The following is a 24,043-nucleotide window of genomic DNA, read 5'->3' on the forward strand; positions in this document are numbered from 1 at the left end:
CTAATGGCTTTGTTTGCTATTCTTGGTCGAATTACCTTACCGTTTACCAGTATTTGTATATACTGCTGAACTACCTGTAAGCTTGTATGAATATTTCACAAATAAATATATATGTATCTATGCGTTGTCCAGAATACTTAAATAGAAAGCAAAAGTGAGAACATCAGTGTTGTGTAAGCCTACCCTGCAAGAAATAATTCATTCTTTCTGATTCATACCTCTTATAATAGAAAACGTTCTCAACTAATTTTAGAATATTTATTATTTCCTGAACGTGATTGATTAATTAATTTTGTACTTGATCATTCATTAAATATATCTGGATAATCTGAAAATAATATAATCCAGATGTAGTTGATATTTAAAGTGTTGCATCAGGTGAGGTGGTCGAGTGTGCAGTAGACGGCAGCGGCCTGACCAAGCTTGTGGTGTGAGCACTTCTGTTCCAGAAGATTCCCAAAAATACCCAATTATGACGGATAGTGATTGGGACACCGTGACAGTACTTCGAAAGAAGCCTCAAAAGTCTTCACAGCTTAAGAGTGAGCAGGTAGATGAATAAATCATAGTATTTTAAGGGAGATTGAGACTGGGTGGTTGGATTCGCATGCACTCCTGACATGTCCATTGTGATGGCCAGGACAAGATTTGTATCACCGTGGATTCTTCTCACGTTATTGTCACTGCTACAGTTTAATTAAAATGTCATATTTCTTATGTATAAATGGTTCTGCCCAAGAGAAACATGCTTGTAGGAGGTAACTGTTGTGACCAGCTGCAGTCTGCTAAATAAACAATAGCAACATCGTGCAGTCCCCATACTGTATTGATACCGTAGAATTATATTACTGAATCCTTAGGGATAATATTTATTTGATAACGAGATAGTCGAAGAAAACCAAGTATTTTTATTTTTTTTCTAAACAGTTTTGTGTTATTGATTACTACTGCCAGGTGAATTGATGTAAAAGTTAGCTTGCAGTCATATGTTATGGACTGTTGTTTCTCAAAACTCTATTGTGACATTAAAGGTAATCTGTAATTTTGACAAGACACGTCCATATTCATTACTGAAACGGTATTCATCCTTAATGGAAATGTGCAGGTATATTTGCTCTGTCTAGAATGACTGCACCAAAGCGTTTGTTTAGCACAGTATTAGAATCTAAATCTGATGGAAAAAAGGGTAATTATTTTGTATTACTAACTACAGTACTTGGTATTAACATAAAAAAATATTTTTCTGGCGTTTTTCTTTGAATCTGACCTTCATTTTCTTGGTAATATCTATGCATACTAACCTAACCTACCTAACCAATCTTAGACAGTGCTTTGTGGGTGTGTGTGGGTGGCTTGATGGGTTGCCCAAATTGACATAGGCTATTGGTCAGTTCCTACTTGTTGCACGGTGATTGGTCAATGGCCGGAGGGGAATCTGTATTTGTTTTAATTTCATCATTTCCATGAATGTCAAAGGTTAGTTTAAAGCAAATCACAACTGAAAACGGCAGAAAAAAGCCTGGTAATTATTTATAACTTCACAGCTGCTGATTTTTCATGGAAAACAAATTTAAAAACACTGCAATTTCACTGTTTTATACTGGACACTGTTGTAGTTATGGCAAATGTGTTAAACTGTGTTTATTTAAATATAGCTGATATTTTGCTGTTACCGACTAAGTTCCTACTAATGCTATTTTACCGTGAGTGCGCTCTGATTGGCTAAGTACTTTCTGATTAATATGACGACCCCTAGCCAGGAAGTTAGGTAAGGTTAGGTAGGTTTATTTTGTTGGTTAGGCTGGTTCTTTTAGGTTCTAGTAACTGTTGCCTCTTTTATAACGATAAATTTCCGTGCATAACAGAAAGATAGTTAGGTATGTTTACAGCTACACAACGAAATAAATGCCAAATGCCACCAGAATCACGTTTAAATACATTTCTCGTATTGTTCGCCGGTAATGGACGATCAGCCAATCAGAGCTCACTCATGGTAAAATAGCATTAGTAGGAACTTAGCCGGTAACAACAAAATCCACTGCATTATTTAAAAGTTCAAGTTAACCTAACCTAACCTTAAACTAAACCCGGATGGGTTATTCCCCGTAAAAAAAAAAACTTGCTCTGGGTGAACTTACTGTTACTGAGACTGGGGGAAGTGGCTGTGAATTCTTTAATATTAGCCAAAAGCTTATTTATACCCAAAATGATTAGGCAGTAATAAAGAATAATATCCAGAAAAAATACCTTAGGAAATAACAGGCACGTTGTTTGAAAAGGGAAAATAAACTTTAATACTGTAGATGACCAACTCGTGGGAAGGAGCCACTTTAGGGAAATTTTCAATAGAAGAAAACTTAAGTGTCTTGCTTCGTGAATAGAAAGAAATGGGTGGAGGAATTGTAAAATCCCTACCTATGGTTTCTGTCTTTTCATCCTGAAACACGCTTCTCCGCAACATAGGGAGAAGTTAGGGAAGCTGCCATTACTTGTTTGTGTGTGCTCCAAGAGAGAAACAATGTATCGTAGACATTAACATTTTCATTAAATAAACATGAAAAACCCGCAGCAGCTTCTATATTTCAGAGTGCCTGCGTAGCCAGGTACCCCAGCAATATAATGTAACAGCTTCCATAGCTGGGTACCTGGGCTAAGTGTATAATACAGCTAACACTGTCAACTAATATTAAAATTCACTGATATAATTTTTATGTTTTTAGCATACTTTCATCTACTGCAGTAGTTTTCTAGTTTGGCCTTAGCAAGTCCATCAATAGGAACTGATGGTAACTCTTCCTTGACATATGGTTGCATCCAGTAAAACCTTTTACCCACTAGAAAGAAAAATTAACTACTGTACATTGAAGATAATAAATTCTGACTTTCTTACAAAGCCCACAACCCTTGAATGGATTTTACGTTGTGGTTTTAATTTCATGTCGTCCACCAAACGATGTAATCTGTGAACAAATATCTAAAAGTGTCTATTTTTTTCCAACACCTTCCTCACCCTCAATTTGCTACTGGCAATGCCACAGCTACTTTATCCATGGGTCCCTTTCTTAGTGAACACAGAGAGGTGTTAACTTGGGAGAAGTATTTTGGGCACAGGAATGTATGATGATATTGTTGACACATCCTACAGTCACTGGTCAGACAAGCGTTCAGTGAATCATGAGATAGTTTACAACAAGTTTCACAAAGAGACGTTGTTTTCAACCGTTGTCTACGAGCTTTCACAGAAGCATACTGTGTACATTTACAGCTGCAGTGATTTGCACTGCAAAAGACACTTGGATTTGTAAATGGTCCAGTCACAGTTGAGTTTAGAGGAAATGGTTTAATAGAGTTATTAGAGTTGGTAACTTCTGTTACACATTGATTAAAAAAGCTTCAGAATGATCACTTTGTTACCACCATGGCTGTACAGGTTTATATAGTTGGACTTAATGTGGAGTTCCACCTTCTTGACAGTAGTTTTAGGCAGTATCATGTGTCTGAGTAAGAGGCAAGGTGATCAATTACACTGGACATTTGAGTTCCTTAATTCAGAAATACTGGGGTAATCTTTACCACATCTGAGTTGAATAGATTCCATCATTTTCACATGAATCTTTCTTGCCAATATGTGGTCATAACAATCCAAGAACTAGCACTTATGTCTACATTTTCTGACTGTAAACTTCTGCAGACCTTGCAATTTGGCTCTAAAATCCATCAGGATTTTTTAGATCCATAAACTTGTTTGCCTATTCCTTAATCGCCCTTCGTAATTCTCATATATTTCTTCAAGGAAGTCAACGGCCAGTTGATAGTTATCATTAGTGCACTGGAACCCCTGGATAAGATTCCTAGCTGCTCCCGTCAGCTGAGTTTGAAGATACAGTGGTCCCTTGATTAACGAATGGTCCAATTAATGAAATTTCAGTTAACGAATTAGCTCCCATAAGGATTTTCAATTCCATTAACAAACAAAACTTTGATTAACGACAGCCTTATGAGAAACACTCTTTGTTGTGCGCATCAGCTGATCGGCTAGTCCGCCAATACAGTACCGTATACAATGTATACTCGTCTATAACCCTCCCTCGTTTATAGGTCGACCCAAGTTTTTGAGGGTAATGGAACAACAAAACCTTCAGTAAAAACACTCTACGTCCTATAAACTAAGGCTCGCCGTGCCTGAAACACCGAGTGCCGAAGGCAAATTGTTTACCGTTTATTATTACGACACTTTACACTGAAATGCGGGTAGTTTCAACAAAAATATTGTATATTTCCATTCGAGTATTTATTCAAGTCAATTAGGAGGGAATATTATTGTAATACAACAGTTTTTTTACTGAAAACCATTCGAAAAGCGATTATGGTAACATCTTTTGAACGAAAGAAAGCGAAAGTCATTGTTTTCGTCACGATTTTATCCCACGTTCCACTGTAATACGTACGTCATTTCAGCAAAAATATTACATTTCCGTGAATGTATTATATTAAGCACAGTATGAATAGAATATCACTAATATAACAGTATTTTAACCGAAAACTGTTAAAAAAATGAGTAACATTTCTTGAACATCGGAAGGTTAGGTAAAGCCTTTTGTTTTCGTCATGTAGTTTATCCTAATTTACATTCAAATACATCACGTTTCAGCAAAACTACTATTTATTTCTCAGAATATGGAAATGTAATATTTTTGCTGAAATGACGTACGTATTACAGTGGAAAGTGGGATAAAATCGTGACGAAAACAATGACTTTCGCTTTCTTTCGTTCAAAAGATGTTAGCGTAATCGCTTTTCAAATGGTTTTCAGTTAAAAAACTGTTGTATTACAATAATATTCTATCCTAATTCACTTGTGATATACAGTAAAAGTCCAAAAATCCGGATGCCAAAAATCCGGACCACCCGAGAATCCGGACTTTTCGAAAACTTTCAAACTTTTTAAATTTAGCGGGCTTTTGTGGGTTACGTGAATGAATGGAGTTGCTTTAAAAAAATTAATTTACGTAATTCTAATAATAAAAGTAATTGTAAATTATAGGTAGCTAATTTTGTTAGTTTTGTAATTAGCTTGTCCTGAAATGTAAAATTTGAGGCACTATAAATCTTTTGTGTGTATGTGTGAATGCCACAGCGACAACAAGCGACCACTCGATCGCTACTTTAAAACAAGCAATCAAACTGTGACAACGTATGTAATTTTGAGTCCTACTCTTTCCATTTGCAAGCCCATAATAATGGCTCCTAAAGTAGATAAAACTTCGTTGTGTGAAGAGAAAGAAGAACACATTGAAATTGAGTGACAAACTTGAAATACTTAAGAAACTAGAACGTGGTGTGAGCAATGCTGTTCTAATGGAAACATACGACATTGGAAAATCAACAATTTATGATATAAAAAAGGCAAAGAATAAAATTCTAGAATTCACAACTTCTTCTGAGCCTTACAATAAAATTGCTGAAAGAAAAAGTTTACATCGGCCCAAATTAGAAAATCTTGATAAAGTGTTGCATGAATGGTTTTTGTTAAAACGATCAGAAGGTATGGCAATTTCTGGGTCGATGCTTATTGCCGAAGCAAAGTTTTTTTATGGAGCAAATGAACATTGAATCAGAGTGCGCATTTAGTGATGGATGGCTTAGGAATTTCAAGACTCTTCATGGTATTAGACAGTTAGATATTGCTGGAGAAAGACACTTGGCTGATACACAAGCAGCAACAAAATATAGTGCTACATTTGAAAAATTTTTAAATGACTATGATCTCACAGCCGATCAAATTTATAATGCTGATGAAACAGGAGTTTACTGGAAGTGTTTGCCCACAAAAACTTTGGCTGGAAACCAAGAATGAAATGCAACAGGTTTTAAGCTTAATAAGGAAAGATTAACCATTCTTGTATGTGCTAATGCTTCAGGTCATCATAAAATTAATCTTTTGGTGATTGGCAAATTTAAGCACCCACGGGCCTTTAAAGGAATTGTGCACTTACTTGCCTGTGACCTATAAAGCCCAAAAGAGTGCTTGGGTGGACAAAGACATATTTTGCGATTGGTTTGTTCATGATTTTGTTCCATCAGTTCGTCAGAACTTAAGGAAATTAGGGAAGCCTCAAATACAAAGTGCCTGCTACTTCTCGACAACTGTAGGGCCCACCCGCATGAATCAAAATTAGTGTCTGATTGCGGGAATATTTATGCATGTTACTTGCCACCAAACGTAACATCATTGATTCAACCCATGGATCAAGGAGTCATTAGGAACTTTAAATGTCACTATAAAAATGATTTTATGACGAATAAGAATGTCAACCCTACAGAATTTCAACGCAGTTTTACGATCAAGGATGCAATATTTTCACTCATGACTGCATTCCATGCAGTCATGAGTGAAACACTTTTAAGAGCGTGGCGAAAGTTGTGGCCGAAAGTGATGTTTGCAGATCTAGAGTGTGATCAAGACAAAGATTTTGAAGGATTCCACATAAAGCAGAGGGCATCTGAAGTGCAAGAACTGATGGAGATTGTTAAATTATCTCTGGAAGACAACCCTCTACGCAAGCTTAATGCTGCTGACATAGAAGAGTGGATACACATTGACGATGATATTGAAGTTGCTGCCACTTTCACTGATCAAGAAATCATTCACAGCATTACAACTCCTGAGAAGATAGAAGAGAATTGTTCAGAAGAATCTTGTGAAGAAGACGACAAAGTTGAAGAAAAGATATCTTGGGCTGCTGCAGAAAAGGGCATTGAAACCATTATTAAATTTGTGGAACAGAACCATAGCTTCAGTCTTCAAGTCGTCATGCATGCACACATGGTGCAGAATAATCTTATCACAAAGAAATTACAAAGTCGTAAACAAGGTGATATACGAAAGTATTTAAAGAAGGAAGTGTCAAGCAGTGCAGCAGATGTAGTAGAAGCTGCAAGTGTTCCATCCACAAGCAGTGCAGCAGACGATATAGAAGTCGTGGAAATCAACGAATAAATATTTATTTGTTGTTTTGTACTTTGTATTTATAGGAAAATGTTTTGTTCATAAACTACAAATAAATATTCAATTTGTATAAAATAAATTCTGCTTTCATTTGCTCACTGTATTTTTCTTTTACAATGTTCATTTTTAAACATGATTTCAAACATTACACGCCCCTTTTTTCGTAGTGAAAATTGTTTGTTTACATTTTTGTCAAGTGTTGACTTTATTTTTCTTTAAAACTGCTCGTTTTGATATATGAAGCATGCTATATTTGCTAATGAATAAACTATCAAAATGTACCTGTTCATCTCTTCTTTATTCCTCCTTAAATTTGAATTTTAAAAGTACTGCCTGAGAAACCGGAAAATCCGAAAATCCAGACCAACCCAATCCCCAAGCAGTCCGGATTTTTGGACTTCTACTGTAACAGTTTTTTAACTGAAAACTATACGAAAAACACGTGTACCCTCTAGCTGATACGGCAGAGCCCTGGTCGCGGAGGCTTTGTATTTGCATCAGCCCTTCTTAAGCAGCCTTTAATTTTAGCGTACGTTGAAATTGTGTTTAACGGTATATTCTTATTTTCCAGAAATATGACAAGTTTGTATATAATACAATGTTACGGTACTTTTAATTTACAAGTATTCATTTTTAAAAATACAGAAGACACCAAACAAATACCAGTACGGATATTTGCATGACTCTCCCGCCAAAAAAGTCCAAACAGCTGGTACTCTCTCCCTCAGCCCTACCAAAAATAGCCCAATGACATCTTTCTTGTTTATTCTCTTCCAATTTCTCACTTTAACTGGTATTTTCTACTTCATATTGCCTACATCAGATAAACTACAGTAATTGAGGTTAGACACTGTTATAAATTTGATTACCGGGTACTGACAGGATGCTGTTAGAACCACCTGACCCTACCAACAGTGTTGCAATTCAGACACAGCATTTTTTTTTTACATTTTTGGTGTCTCCATTTCTGTTAATTTTTTTTTTTTCTGTGGGATTTCCACATTAGTAAACTGTTTTACCTACAGTATTGTAAACCGATATGGGAAAAGAAATACTCTTAACTTAAAATTTTAAACGGAAAATCTTGAAACTGGCAACTGTGTGTAGATGACCTGACTCGCATCATATTATGATTTTGATGGATTTTAATGAAAATATTCAGAAATATGGTATCTTAGTATTTATTCAAGTGATTTAGGATAGAATATTATTGTAATACAACAGTTTTTTAACTGAAAACCATTCGAAAAGCGATTATGGTAAAATCTTTTGAACAACGAAAGAAAGCTTAAGTCATTCTTTTAGTCACGATTTTATCCCACTTTCCACTGTAATACGCACATCATTTCAGCAAAATATTTTAATGAAAATACCCGGTATTTAGAAATACGGTATCATAGTTTTCTTTTGTTTCAAATTTAATTAACGAAGATTGGTGTTTCAAATGTAATGAACAAAAATTTATGTATCTATAAATAAACTTCAAAAAATTAATACTTTATGTTTTACATAGTCCTGTGCTACCATACCATGCATTTGGCTACTTTGGGCTTGCTATGATGACGCAAGAGATCTGCCCTGGCAACTGTACCGACACTGACAGCTGGTGGTGCGTCGTTTCCATTGTTTACTGGTAGTTACTGGTAAATATTTTTCAACCTAACGAAACTATTACCAGTTTAGAGGTCTACCCCCAATTTTTTGCCCAAAAATTTGGTCTTAAAAACTCGAACTACACACAGGTATATACGGTAAATAAGGACATGGGGGGCCAGGGGTGTTTTTAGGGGGCAGGAAAAATACGCGGATACTTTACATTCACAGGTATCTCTTTTACCTAACCCCCGCGTATGTTAAGGGCCGACTGTAATTGGTTCTATGTTTACATTCGTTTCCAGTGGAGTAAATATCAAGAAAGTTGTGCTCTTGAATATTTTTGCATTTTTTATATTAAAATTATTGGTCATTCTGAAATTTAGTTCACATATTGATAATATACAGTACAGTGCAGAAATTATTATAAAACATGAAGAAGGCATTAGAACCAGTGCACTCTAAAGAATATGGCATGTCATCATCGACTGCCTCTACAATTAGCCGTTTGATACCGGTATGTAAATAAAGCTGCCGGGAATATGACAGACACACCTCAAGTAAGTTAAAATACAGTATTCTATTGCTTTTTATTTATTATTGTACAATATACTGTACAGTACTGTATTTAGTTTATATTTAATGTACAGTTAACCCTCGCTTTACGCGGTCCCACATTCCGCGTTTCCACGTTTACTCGGTACCCTGCCGAAACCGGAATGCTCACATTCCGCGGTGCGTGTACCCCTTTACGCGGAGAGGGGCTGGCGAGCTGCGCCTATTTTGGATCCAAACCTCCCGCCATCTCTCCCGCCCTCTCCCGCCATCCGCCATGTTGTGTAAGCGGCGCAAGCAGGGTGCGCACAAGGTCGCCCAGTCATCAAAACATTACCGAGTTCTTCACCCGCCACCCACCACAGCCGGCCCAAGTCAGTGATAGTGATAATTATAGTGAGGATATGAACTTATATGGACTTGAGGGGTTTGACAAAGAGGCCCTGCAAGCCTCTGTGATGGATAGTGATACAATTGATACAAGTGATACATGTGAGGGCCAATAATCTGCCCTCTGCCTCGGAACCAACCCCCCCATCCCCGTGTGCCCAGCCATCTTTTCTACTAATGTAAGTGTTAAAAAACCTAATATTATTGATATTTCTCTTAATTATTAATTGTGTGTGCATACCATCATAAAATTAAGAAGTTATTTTTACTACAACGTAGGTATTGTGTCTGAAAAAGTGGAGTTTGGGGGTTGGCCGGGTCTCTATTTCAATTAATCCCATATGTTATGTTGTTCACTTTACGCGTTTCTCACTTTCCGCGGTACCCTGTGGGTTGAATTAACCTCGTAAAGTGAGGGTTCACTGTATATATATATATATACTAATTATACAGTTATATTGATAAGTAAATAACATAAGTGGAAGCAAACATGATGGCACCTGTGAATGACATTGCATGCATGGCAACGCTTGACTGCCTCCAATATCAAAGTTGTGTATCAGATAGTATCCCAAAAGTTTTCACTGGGAAATGTGGCACCACCGCAGTGTGGAAGGCGGGAATGTGACGCTCTTTTCTTCACCACACACTCAACTTTGTCTCTGGTTTTGCGGCCTCCACACACCCCTCTATTTATCTGGGCCCATAGGAACCCTTTGCAAAGTCCACGGAACCATAGCTTAACATGCGTAAACTACATCAGTGACCAGTTAGCGTATGACAATGGGTAACATAATTTACTTCAATGGCCATTAATGGGTTAAAAAACCTTGGCTTTGGCTTCATGACTTTTAGATGGCTTCAGCTTCATGACTTTAAATGGATGGCTCTGGCTTCGAAGCTGGAGGCTTGGCTTCGGCCCCATGTCTGTAGGTAGTAGGCATTCAATCATTAGTGTTTATCATAACTAGAATTTCAATATGCAGGAGTTTGAATATTTTAATCAAGCTTATTAAAACATAAGTTACAAAAGGTATATTAACCAAAATAATTTCCACAAAAGGTTTGGTTGTACAGGGTACTTGTCGGTTAAGGATAGATGCTGCTCTTGTCCTTAAATCATCTGCTGGTCAGTAATATTACAGCCAGGTTGTGGCATGCAGTGCTGGGTCCCAATTAAAAATGGGGGATCTATGTATTCTTACAAACATAAGTTTTTGTACAGGTTTATGAGAATTCTTGAATGTATTGGTGTGATAATTAAGTTCAAATGACTAAACCCTCATTCTCATTAAGCTGTGATGGTTGTATTTCCTGGGGAATTCATTCCCCAGCTTTTCCTCCACATGATCTCTGAACACCACATTATTACTTATACTGTACAGTATTCAGTTCATAACTAATCTTATCACAAAAGGTGGCTGGTTTTAAAGATTGCTATCTTTTATAAACCAAGAATAGCTAGCTGTTCAGATGCTTTTTATACTAGTTTTATCGCTCTACTGTATTCCCTACACAATTCTTATAAATTATAAAGGCAGCAATGCATTTTCAGAGTTATATCAAATTAATAAAATAAGACGTACGCACACTTTCCCTGGGCAGCCACGGGGTTGATTGTAGGTTGGTTCCACCCCAGCTCTGCCCTGATCTGGATGTAACCAATTATCGTTGTATGCCCACCACATCCTGTGACATCTTGTTTTTCTCAACAGCCAATCATAGCTACTGTATACATTGTTCTGTAAGTACGGTATACACGTACAAATCCAACTAAAGAACGTCTTCAGGAACGGAACCCGTTCTAAACCCGGCGACCCCCTGTAATGGACTTCTTTTTATCCAGATACTTTACTGTATCTTTACTACAGTGATATCCCCGTTAGCCTGAATAATTGGTGCAGAGCACTTCCGGGAATGAGAGATTTCCGGATAACGAGACAACTCTCTCGAACCCGGAAAAATATCCCTCATCCCTGGAATTTTCCTGGAAGTTCCAGAAATTGCCCGTTACATCATCTCTCAAACCCGGAATAATATCCCTCTTCCCCGGGATTTTCCGGGTAATGGAAAATTTTTCTCAGAATTTCAAAATACGCCTAATTTTCATCTCTTAAACCCGGAAAAAGTCCCCCCATCCCTGGAATTTTCCGGAAAATGTGACCCAAAGAAAATTTCAATTCCGGCTATCGGAGAGTTCCGGGTTTGAGGGATTCCGGCTAACGGAGATATTGCTGTACTGTATGTGGTAACATTTTGCACTGTTGACCAGATTTAGTGCTGCAGCTAAAAGATTTTACAGAAAGGTGATACTGTATAAAAAAAACACTGAGCTTACATAAGTGTTAGACTTTTAAACACACTAATTCAGGTACATACTGTATCGGGCAACTGACTCGGTGACTGGTGTAGTGATGAGTCTCTTGTCCTAACATGAATTTCAGGTGTAAGTTACATGGAGATTGAAGGATTAATAATCATAAAGAGATGCATTATTTTAGCATACCGATAGTTTCATTACAGTATTACTACAGTAAAAGTCCAAAAATCCGGATGCCAGAAATCCGGACCACCCGAGAATCCGGACTTTTCGATTTTTTTTTTAGCTGGCTTTTGTGTGTATGTGCGCATGCATGAGCGCCACAGCTGCACAGCGACAACAAGCAACCACGCGGTCGGCACTTTAAAACGAGCTCCTAAAGTAGATAAACTTCGTTGTGTGAAGAGAAAGAAGAACACGTTGAAATTGAGTGACAAACTTGAAATAATTAAGAAACTAGAACGTGGTGTGTGCAATACTTTTCTAATGGAAACATACGACATTGGAAAGTCTACAATTTATGATATAAAAAAGGCAAAGAATAAAATTATAGAATTCACAGCTTTTTCTTTAAAACTGCTCATTTTGATAAATGAAGCATGCTACATTTGCTAATGAATAAACTATCAAAATGTACCTGTTCATCTCTTCTTTATTCCTCCTTAAATTTGAATTTTAAAAGTACTGCCTGAGAATCCGGAAAATCCGAAAATCCGGACCGACCCAATCCCCAAGCAGTCCGGATTTTTGGACTTCTACTGTATTGTTTTGTGGGGAGAATTTCGGGGTTTTCACACATAAATCAAAGAATGGGACTTATCATAACAGCAAATTTCAGTATATTAACTCATAAATTGGGGCTACCTTTCCTTTACAGTTATTTATGTATTTTAATTATTGTGCAAGATTTTGTTTGTTGTGGGTCAGTCGAGATTTGTGTATTTTTTATTGAACAGTAAATTTTTTCTCTCTTTCTTTGAAGGCAGTGAACCAAGCAAGACGAAGTGGTGTCCAAATAGAAACCAGCTCTAAATGTAAGTACTGATTTTGGTTACTTAACAAAACAATACAATAATGTTAGTATAAAAACAATTGTTCGCTTCAAATATAGGTCATTGATGCTACCCATGTGTTTGAGCACAGAGTAGAATCTACCTGTACTGTATTTAGCAGGACATCAGTCAAAGGAAACTCATGTGTGGTATACCCATCAAGTTTATGGATGTCAACCCAGGTTTAAACTCCTGGTTGGCACTAAAAAATAGCTAGTACAGTACTGTACATCTCCCCCATCATGATAATTGCCCTTGATATGGCAGTTAGAGGCATTTTCCCTAAAGGGCTTAGAGGTGAGCAAGTCTTGGTGCTTTAGCTGTTTGCACTTGTAGACCTTCTTTTGTCCATCAACAGCTACACAAGAGTTCTAATAAAAAACTAGAGTCCAGCTGTGCTCCCTGCTTGACATTAGGTCAACTCCTGGATAGCTCTTCTTCACAACAGCTAGGTTGTACAGGTACTGAATGTAGCACTTAGGGATATATAATAGGACATCTCTACTCACCTCTTGCATTATATCACACAGTGCAGTAAACCATCCAGTTTGACGACTAATTGGTGCAAAAAAAAAAACTCGCCAAACCAGAGGGCTTAATCCAATGGGAAAAAGCCTAATTGGTATTGAGGGGCCAGCTGAAGTCTCAATTTTTTCCTATTTTACCCATATATAACCTTTACTTTATTGCTGAAAGAGAATGAATACAGTACAGTCATCCCTTGGTTATCACGCCTAATTGGGACTGCGCCGAGTGCGTGATAACGAAAAATGCAATAACGAAAGTACAGAACCTATGGGATTAATTCTAATTGGTTCCAGGCACCCAAGACCCAACCCCAATTTTCCCATTGTACAACCATTTAGACCAGGGGTGTCAAACTCATGGCCCGTGGGCCAGATGTGGCCCTTGGGATGGTCAGGTGTGGCCCGCGGGATGACGGTAAAATTAACATCCGTGAAATTATGAAAGAAATAGATATAATCATGTTTATTTAGTAAAATGAATTTTACATACTTAAGATCAGACAAACCCAGATGAGGTATTCCTGGTAAGCCAGGTAAGGCAATGTGGGAAGCTGTAAACTTCAATCCTGCAAATATGTGATATAGCACTTGTGTTGGCCCTGAAGAGGGTAACTAAAATAAGAATTGGCCCTCGAAAGGTATTGAGTTTGACACCACTGGTGTAAGACTTACATTTTTGTGGTTTTGGGCCAAAAATTAGATTTTGCTGAAAATCACAGTATGGGTACTCCTGAGCTTGCTGATTATGAATATGTGGTTCACGGCTCAATTGCAGAGTAATTAGTGGCCAAACCAACCCTTGAAAGATTTTACTGACATTTTGTAATGCTAATCACTGTACTCATCAACTATGGGTTTCCAAAGGTGTGATTTAGGGTTTGTGTGTTATTCTGAGAGTACTTAATTAGTTAAACCCCTTAAATTTCAATTCTGAGAAAAAAGTATATTTTGGTCAAAATTTTTGTAAGGTGTAAGACTTACATTTTTGTGGTTTTGAGCCAAAAATTAGATTTTGCTGAAAATCACAGTATGTGTTCTCCTGAGCTTGCTGATTATGAATATGTGGTCCACGATTCGATTGCAGAGTAATTAGTGGCCAAAATGACCCTTGAAATATTTTACTGACATTTTGCAATGCTAATTATTCATCAACTATGGGCTTCCAAGGTGTGATTTAGGGTTTTTGTGTTATTCTGAAAGTACAGGTTGACAATCCCTTATCCGAAATCCTTGGGGCCAGACATATTTCGGTTTTCGGAATTTTTTGTCTTTCGGAATGGTTAGGTTGTTAGGTTAGTTTCAGTTCAGTTCAGTTAGGTTTGGCATAAATGAAATTGTGGGATAAATATAGTCCATAAATACTCTAGTACAGTTTATTTGTAAGGAAAACATCCAGTAAAACTTCAAACAGATACAGTAAAGGTACATTACAGCTGGCTTGTTTATCATGAAGAAGACACATCAGTGTTGTCGTCATCAAATAGGAGTCGGACATCTGAAGATGGGCTAGGAACAGGACTCTCAAGTGATGACTCAACACTAGGACAGATGGTCTTTTTAAAGGCTTCTTCTAGTGTCATCTGTCTCATTAACAGTGGTTTCTGTCTAAGCAGTCTCTCTTTAATTGAATATAAACTGCCATAATCTCGTGCTCACTGATAAATGCACGTTGTTCAAGGGCAGTAATTAACTGATCACAGGTTTTCACCACATCATCTATGGAGACTTTTTCACCTGTGTTCACAATTTCATCATCATCATCACTACTATCCTCAGGCTTATCTTTATTTAGCACCATTTCAGCTATTTCCCCATCACTCAATGAATGCACAACAGGTGCAACATTGTCAATGTTCAGCACTTCTTCAATGTCGGCTTCCTCCAACTTATTTACACTTTTGGAAGATAAACCTTTGGCGTAAGTGAGGAGATTTGATCTCATCATCTTCTCTTTAGTGACACGAAATCCTTCAAAGTCTTCATCTGCATCTTCATTTACTTCAAACATCGTTGTAGGCCAAACTTGTGCCAAGCATTTGTTAATGTTGGTTTATCAACAGCATTCCAAGCATTAGCAACTGAATAAATGGCATCCTTAACATTGAACTCTTTCGTGAAGCTTTGGATTCCTATGCCTCTGTTGACTGCATCAAGCATACAGTTAAAAAAAAACATCTTTATATTTGCTCTTCATGGAGCGTAAAATTCCTTGGTCATAAGGCTGTATTAAAGACGTCACATTGGGGGGGAAAGTAAATGCCAAAAACGTTACTTTTCACAAGAAGTTCAGCAGGAGGATGTGCAGAGCAGTTGTCGAGGAACAATAGAATTTTACAGTTTGCTTCCAGTCCAGCTTCCCTGCAATGAGCTCGTGCTGCTGGTACAAAGTGATTATTGAACCAGTCAGAAAATATTTCTTTGGTTACCCATGCTTTCTTGTTGGCATAATAATGCACAGGTAAATTGTGTACTGTACACCTTTCAGGTATCTTGGTCGTCGGCTTTTTCCAATCACTGCCAACTTTAACTTGTGTGTGCCTGCAGCATTGGAACACCCAAGAACAGTCAACCTGTCCTTAGCATCCTTAACACCTGTTGGTGCTCTCTCATCAGCCATTGTTAACGTTTTTCTAGGAACGTTGCGCCAGTACAGAGCTGTTTCATCAGCATTGTAAATTTGTTCACAACTAAGGTTTTCATCAGATATAATTTTGGCAAATTCGTCAATGTAATGTTCAGCTGCTTCATGATCAGCAGAAGCTTTTTCACCACAGATTTTCAGATATTTTATACCATGACGCTTCTTAAATTTCTGCAGCCAACCTTCTAAATATTCACACTCACCATCAATGTTCAGTTCTTCAGGGTATATTTTAGCTTGTTTCATGACCACCAAACCAGTCAGTGGCATACGTTCAGTTCTTCGTTGTCGAATCCCCTCAATCAGCACGCGGTCAAGATCTTCATTTTTTGCCCTATGCAATGTTTTTCTGTTTTACATTATTTTTGGGTCATCACTGTCAGTGTAAAACTTCAACAACTTGTCTTTCTGTTTCTTTAAGTCATATACGGTGGTAGTTCCCACTCCATATTTTTCAGTAAGATGCCGCACAGGTACACCACGATCAAGCTTCTGTAACAACTCCACTTTCTGTGCTATCGATAATGAGAGACGCTTCCTTTTCTTCTCACTGTTATCCATAGGGGTATCTGAAGCTCTTTTTGGCATTTTCAGTGAAATTACCGGTAAACAAAATTACATAAAAATATAAGAGCAGCAGACGCAAATGTGTGACTAGTAGCAATACTGAGACACAAGTGACGCCTCACTCACACCCGCTGCCCGGTAGCGTCAGGTCCAAGTCATGTTCGATTTCACACAGTGATGTAACACGAAAATTTTTTTCGGTTTTCAGAGCTTTTCGGTTTTTGGAATGCCGGATAAAGGATTGTCAACCTGTATTAATTAGTTAAACCCCTTAAATTTCAATTCTGAGAAAAAGTATATTTTGGTCAAAAATTTTGTAAGGTGTAAGACAGGGGTGTCAAACTCATGGCCCGCGGGCCAAATGTGGCCCTTGGGATGGTCAGGTGTGGCCCGCGGGATGACGGTAAAATTTATAATCCTGTGACATTACGAAAGAAATAGATATAATCATGTTTATTTAGTAAAATGAATTTTACATACGTACAGTACTTAAGATCAGACAAACCCAAATCAGGTATTCCTGGTAAGCCAGGTAAGGCAATGTGTGAAGCTGTAAACTTCAATCCTGCAAATATGTGATATAGCACTTGTGTTGGCCCTGAAGAGGGTATCTAAAATAAGAATTGGCCCTCGAAAGGTATTGAGTTTGACACCACTGATTTAGACCCACTAAATATATAGATAATGTTATGGTAAGTATCAAAAAAACACATAGGCATGGCTAAGTTTATTACAAAGTGATGAAAAGGGTACGCTCAATATTGTAGTCCACAAAACATGTAGCTATGCTTTCTTTATTTGAGTCTCCCGTCTGAGTAGTCCATTTTCTCATTGCTTCAGGACTCCTGAGTCCTCCGTTTTCTCTCAATCTTAGAGTGCACCCGAGACTTCGTTATTCCTTAGTAATGACACAGAATTTGAAATTGCAACTGGGGTTGCAATTGTAGAGGCAACTTAGATATGTCTGATTACAGCAAATGTGTTATTGTCAATTTGTAGGTGAAAGGTTTTATCCTCAATGGATGTAGGTGAAGTAAATGGGTAAAAACACCTGGAGGCAACTGCGTAATAACAAAATTCTCGGCTTGAAAATGCGCTATAACAGCAGGTGTGCAGATTTTGATGGAAGCGTGATAACGAAAATCGCGATAACCAAGGGATGACTGTAATTAGTTAATCAACATAAACATAGAAAACTAACCTTAAAATTAAAGTTAAGATGCTTAATGTACGTACACTAAGCCGGTATCCGAGGCTGGGTAAGTAAGGCTCCCTGCTTCCAGCCTCTCCCCCCAAGCTTCAGCTCTCCAGCCTCTCCCAAGCCTCTCCCCCCAAGCTTCCAGCCCTCCCCCCAAGCTTCCAGCCTCTCCCCCAAGCTTCCAGCCTCTCCCCCAAGCTTCCAGCCTCTCCCCCCCAAGCTTCCAGCCTCTCCCCCCCAAGCTTCCAGCCCTCCCCCAAGCTTCAGCCTCTCCCCCAAGCTTCCAGCCTCTCCCAAGCCCAGCCTCTCCCCCCAAGCTTCCAGCCTCTCCCCCCCAGGCTTCCAGCCCCCAAGCTTCCAGCCTCCCCAAGCTCCAGCCTCTCCCCCCAGCCTCTCCCCCCCCCCCCTTCTCCCCCCCAGCCTCCCCCCAAGCCTCCAGCCCTCCAAGCCCAGCCCCCCAGCCTCCCCCCCAAACTCAGCCTCCCCCCCAAAGCTTCCAGCCCCCCCAAGCTTTCCAGCCCTCTCCCCAAGCCAGCAAACTCAGCCTCCCCCAAGCTTTCCAGCCCCCCCAAGCTTCCAGCCTCCCCCCCAAAGCCAAGCCTCCTCCTTCCCAGCCTCCCCCCCCCAGCCCCAAGCCTCCAGCCCCCCCCAAACTCCAGTCTCCCCCAACCTCCAGTCCCCAAATCCTCCAGTCTCTCCCCCCCAAATCCTCCAGTCTTCCCCCAAATCCCAGTCTCCTTCCCCCCCCTCAAATCCTCCAGTCTCAAATCCTCCAGTCTCCAATCCTCCAGTCCCAAACCTCCCAGTCTCCCAAATCCTCCAGTCCTCCCCCCCACCCCCCCAACCTCCAGTCCCCCAAATCCTCCAGTCCAGTCCCCCAAATCCTCCAGTCTCCCCCCAAATCAAATCCTCCAGTCTCCCCCAAATCCTCCAGTCTCCCCCAAATCCTCCAGTCTCCCCTCCCCCACCACTGCCTCTGCCTCCGGCACTACTAGATCAAAGCCTTCAAAATAAAAGTCCTTTGGCTGGCTCATTCATATCCACAATGTTCTTATCCTCAAATGAGTACTTTTTCATTTTCTTCTCAACTTGATACCCACGAGAATTTTTCGTCTTTGATTTTACCCCCATCATTTGAACCGACTGGGCGCTCAGACAGTCTTTCACCGCCACTATCATCCCCTCCAATACCCCCAGGTACTTTTGAGGCCATTAATTCGCACGAGAACACCGTGGCAAGCGAGAATGAATATAAAAAAGTACACAAAGGCCAAAGTCACTCAAACAAACAGTGGGAATGTGGATTGATGCGGTCAAAATGGCTGCCTGAACAGCTGACTGGCGCTTTGTGCTGGTAAATACTCACCAGTAGTATTAAGCGAAATTTATCTTGCATTTATTATTCTACAATTATTAGTTGTGATTGCATTTAAATTTAAACTCTCGCCAAAGGTGAGGGTTTGGTCTCCAAAATGTAGGGCAGGGTACTTTGCATTTTGGCCGCCAACTTCGAATTTGCCAGTACGTAGTACTGTACAGTACAGTACTCCCTCTTTATCGACGGGGGTTACGTTCTGTAGACGACCGTCGATAAAGAAACCGTCGATACCGTGATGGTTACGTAATTTTTCTAACTATTATTAGCATATGTTGAATAAATGTACCTTTAAGCATTAATGCGTTTCCTTTACACATAACCTTAAATAATAGTGTATTAATAATAATATAATAAGTGGACAAAAATACTAGCAAACTTACTAGCAAAAGTTGAAAATCAAAGACTGTTGCCCATGCGGCTTGGCTGATGTCTGTGTTCAGGGAAGGCGGGCCGCGGGTAGACGCTAGTCACGCCACTAGTGCCGCCTAGCGGCGAAAGTACAAACAAGGCCCGCAGAGTTCAAATAAAGCCAAAATAAAAATCCGTCGATAAAGAGGGAGTACTGTACTACTGTATTTTACATCGCTAAACTGAAATATTGCGAAGTGGATGATGTTAAACGACAGATACCTGTATAGGGCAACCCAGAATTCTAATTAGCTATAAACTTCCTGGATTCGAATTAACTAAAGCTCAATGAAGATGATGATTGGGAGACTGAATTTAACTAGAAAGATACGAGATGTTCCAACTCGTTTTCATGAACTGTGAATCAATTGGATATGTTTGGTCAGACCAGTTCGGGTTAGCGACTGTGTTTGATACCAGTAAGAAACGGTAGATTATAAACCTGATACAAACATTAATATATGCAATATATGACAATATTGTAGTCCTTTACATACAGTATACGTATTATACATCATATAAAAGTAACATGTAAATACAGTAAGTAGGAATATTAGCTAAACATGGGAATACTGTATGTTACAGTAGTGTCCAGTGAGGCTACTTTTTTAGTTTTACTTAGAATCTTTTTTCCCATTAACAATACTTTTACTGTACATAAGTAGTGTTTTTCAGTGTTTTGTGCACCACTGTTGGGAGCTATCTAGATAAGGAGATTGCAGAGGGATATTGTGTGGTGTTGGGGTGTTATAAGGTTTGTGTGATTATTCCTTACTGTAGCCAAACTCAATCATCCTCACATAGAGGTGCATTAGGTTGTAATTTGCTTCCTCCTCCCTGATCTTGCTGACTCTGGAGTCATGAGTTGACTTGTACCAGTAGCAGAATGTACTACTGTTTTACCAAAGATTGATTATGGTAATCCCATTTTGTCGACAAGTCATGCCATGGAGAGTGAGAACTGTTTTTCATCCCCTGAATTTTATATTTATTATTTGCTTGACAGATGGAGCTGCAAGCAACAAGCAGCATGGCACATCCATGAACACAGCCAAGCTTGACCGTGAGACAGAGGAGCTGAAGCATGAGAAGATTTCACCAGATGTAGGCAGACTTATCCAGCAAGGCCGCCAAGGAAAAAATTGGACTCAAAAGGACCTAGCCACTGTGAGTATTTCTCTGAAAACTCGTGACTTATTTAATCTTCATCTGCATCAGATGTTGAATTTTTTTTAGTTCCTGTACAATAAACCCTCACTATCTGTAGGGTTTACAGTCCTGGAAAATACTGAGGATTGTGATTCCATAGATAGTGAAGTAAAGAGCTTGTGGGAAAAATGTTAGTGTCCTGGCAGACATGATAACTCCTTAACTTAATCTCGTATTTACTGTATATTAAACAATATACTGTACAGTATATCATTTTGCTTAACAATGGGTTTATCAGGAACGCATCCCAATCGTTAAATGAGGGAGACTTGTACTGTATCCACGTTTATTCCACACACTACACTCTTTGGAAAACAATGAGTGTGGCTATCAGTAAAGTTCACAGCCAGTCAGCCATTCTACTGTTTCATACAGTCAGATGTTTTGTCTGTGTAGAAACTAAATTGGTAGAGTAGGACGATATTTACCACCCCTCACAACTTTTAACTTATCCTCGTAGGTTTTGGTTGAAAACGGTGCTCTTAAATCTTCAACAGTATTTCCCATTGTGTAAGAAGAGTTAAATTAATTTAAACTTCTAAAATTACATCCGCAGTGAAATTTAAACACTGACTGGAAAGTAGAGCACAAAAACACCGTCACAGTAAATGGATAAAAAAAAGAATGTAACCACACTCCACAACGGGCAGTGTTACTGAGATGCTGCACACCTTAATTCGTTTATAATCCCCATCCCTCCACCACCTGCCTCAGACCCTTCCTTATCCTCCCTGCCCCAAAGTGTGTGGTGATATCTCAGCACTTGCTGTAGGTTAAATGTCTAATGTCATAGATAATTATTTGAATTAAATCAAATAATTAAATCATTATTTCGTCTCCTTTTCTCTGAATGTACGCCCCTGATTAAATCTGCAAAGATTATTTTTAATACTATACTATTTAAAATAATAGTTGGCCCATGAAGAACTCGTATACAGGGCCCACCCCACCCCCCAATTCGTTGGGGCTAGGTTTTCAAAATGGCTGCAAATCACCATATCCGCGAATAACATTTGCAGACCGGGGAGACATTTTTACTTGTGGACAAAGAAGTGTATAATCCCTTTGTGTTTGCCCTTATTATTTCTTTTACCTGTGTGGTCCCTCGGTTAATGAACACAATTCGTTCCAGAAGGTCGTTCGTTAACCGAAACTGTTGTTTCAATGGGATTTTGGGTAATTGGTTCCAGCTCACCGAAAATTACATACAAACTAAAAATAAATGCAGTAAAACACACTTACTTTGAGGTGTGCATGTAGAAGGCTCCTGGTTGATGATGATGATGGGAATTAGAAGTGGGGGTGGAGGAGAAGGGAGAAGAGAAGGCAGTGGGGGTGGAAGAGAAGGCACCCCATGCTTCATGCCGCCATTTCACCCATAAAATTTTAAGTTCACTTGGTGTAATTCAAGATTATTTTCTTTAAATCAACACTGCACTGCATTGTATATTGTTAATATGTAAAATAAATTTCAGAATGACCAATAATTGTACTGTAAAAATGTAAAAATAGTTTATGTTCAAGAGAGTCTCAAGCAAGATGTTTCCTCCACTGAGCAGACACAAGCTGACGCCATTCTGGGTGCGTCAAGTGGCTGTTTGGCGCGCTAAAAACTAGTTCCCTGTACTTCAATTATGTTAAGTAATTGTTAAAATGACAAAATTTTAATACCTGTATAAGACTTGGAAAATTATTGAATAGTACAACCTTCTTGATATTTACTCAAATGGTAACGAATTTAAGCCCTAAAACCGATTACTGTATTGGCGGACTAATACTACAGCTGGTGAGCAGGCGAAAGCAGGCAAAAACATGTTAGGAAAAATTTGTAAGGAATTCGTTAACCGAATTTAATATTCTTATGGAAGGTAATTTGTTAACCAAAATTTCATTAACTGAGGCGTTCGTTAACCGAGGGATCACTGTATTGTATATATGTGTGTGTACACACACACACACACACACAAAACACATACAAATAAATAATAATGGGAAAATACTTTCACAAATAATCAGAAACAAATTTATTGAAAATGTGACAGTCTACCCTCAAGTCCGTGCTTTATTAGCACAGATTTGAGGGTAGACTGTCACATTTTTGATAAATGTGTTTGATTATTTGTGAGAGGATTTAAAAATTATTATTTTTTGCATGTATTTTGTGTGTGTCTACGCACACACACATTTACAATACAGGAAAAAAATTACTGCCTCTAGAACGAATGGCTCCCTGTCCCAGCCGCAAAAATTCCGGCAACCTTAAAACTACCCACAGACATTCTTGGGTACATCCAGGGTGTCATCCGTGAACTTGGGGGGCCTCCTGTACAGTACTGTAATTTAAAAAATTTTCTCGCCCCTGCTGTAGAGTATTCTCATGGCCTTTAGTCTAAGAAATTCATTTAATATGTCATTAAAGTTTCATTTCGTAGAGAAGCATTAACACATTTATTACTGTATGTTTCATTAAATAAATTTTTAAAGGTGTAAAGATAAATATTAAACTAAGACAGGTATTCAACTGGTGAAAATGTAGTTCACCCACTTATGCTGTGGGAAATCTTCGTCGTAAACACCTCTCCCAGTGCTGGGGAGAGGAGGGGGGTTGGGTCCTACTGTCTCTCTTAGGTGCTGCGGGGTGGGGTACTGTGGGAGGGGATGCCCTCTCCTTCGTGGAGGAACCTGGCCTTCTACACAAGCTTAGAGTTTCATATATTAATGTTTAAATGGTTTTTACAAAAGTTCTCTTATTTGTTACTTATGTGTTTTTCCTTGTATTACAGTATTTGATTTTAGTCTTTTAAGCCTTTATTTTGATTCAGCGATATATGACCTAAGCTGTTGGGTTGCCAGGGATGTAATTACCACAATCAATCAATCAGTTGTGTTTTACTTTTAAACTGGTTCTGTGAATATAGTAATGTCTCTTCAAAACCTTGTTGTTTGCCCTTTTGTCCATCCCTCACACCTTTATTTTTCCTTTTTTGCTGTATCATGAAATTTCAGAGAAATGGACATTTCAGACTTGAAATACTGACAGGAATTATGGGATATTTAGTCCATGTAATTTCAGTGTTTTACAGAGATAATTTTTTCAGTGCATTTTATTGTTTTAAGAGATATGTATGACAGTCATATTGTGAGTTCGCAAAAGAAAACAATCTTGTCATAGCATATCCTTCCATTCCAGTCAGTG

General features: G+C 38.7%; 1 protein-coding gene across 1 annotated transcript in view; it reads left to right on the forward strand.

Annotated features, from left to right (window-relative positions):
• Positions 1-379: 379 nt before the first annotated feature.
• The window catches only part of LOC121856287 (endothelial differentiation-related factor 1 homolog), a 36,925-nt gene continuing 13,261 nt past the window's right edge, over positions 380-24,043 (forward strand). Inside the window, exons 1-3 of the mRNA XM_042351736.1 lie at positions 380-550; positions 12,850-12,901; positions 20,645-20,805. Coding sequence (XP_042207670.1) covers positions 473-550; positions 12,850-12,901; positions 20,645-20,805 — 291 coding nt within the window. The 5' untranslated portion in view covers positions 380-472. The remainder of the gene's footprint in view (positions 551-12,849; positions 12,902-20,644; positions 20,806-24,043) is intronic.

Source organism: Homarus americanus, unplaced genomic scaffold (genome assembly GCF_018991925.1).
Source record: "Homarus americanus isolate GMGI-L3 unplaced genomic scaffold, GMGI_Hamer_2.0 scaffold1024, whole genome shotgun sequence".
Classification (NCBI taxonomy): Eukaryota; Metazoa; Arthropoda; class Malacostraca; order Decapoda; family Nephropidae; genus Homarus; species Homarus americanus.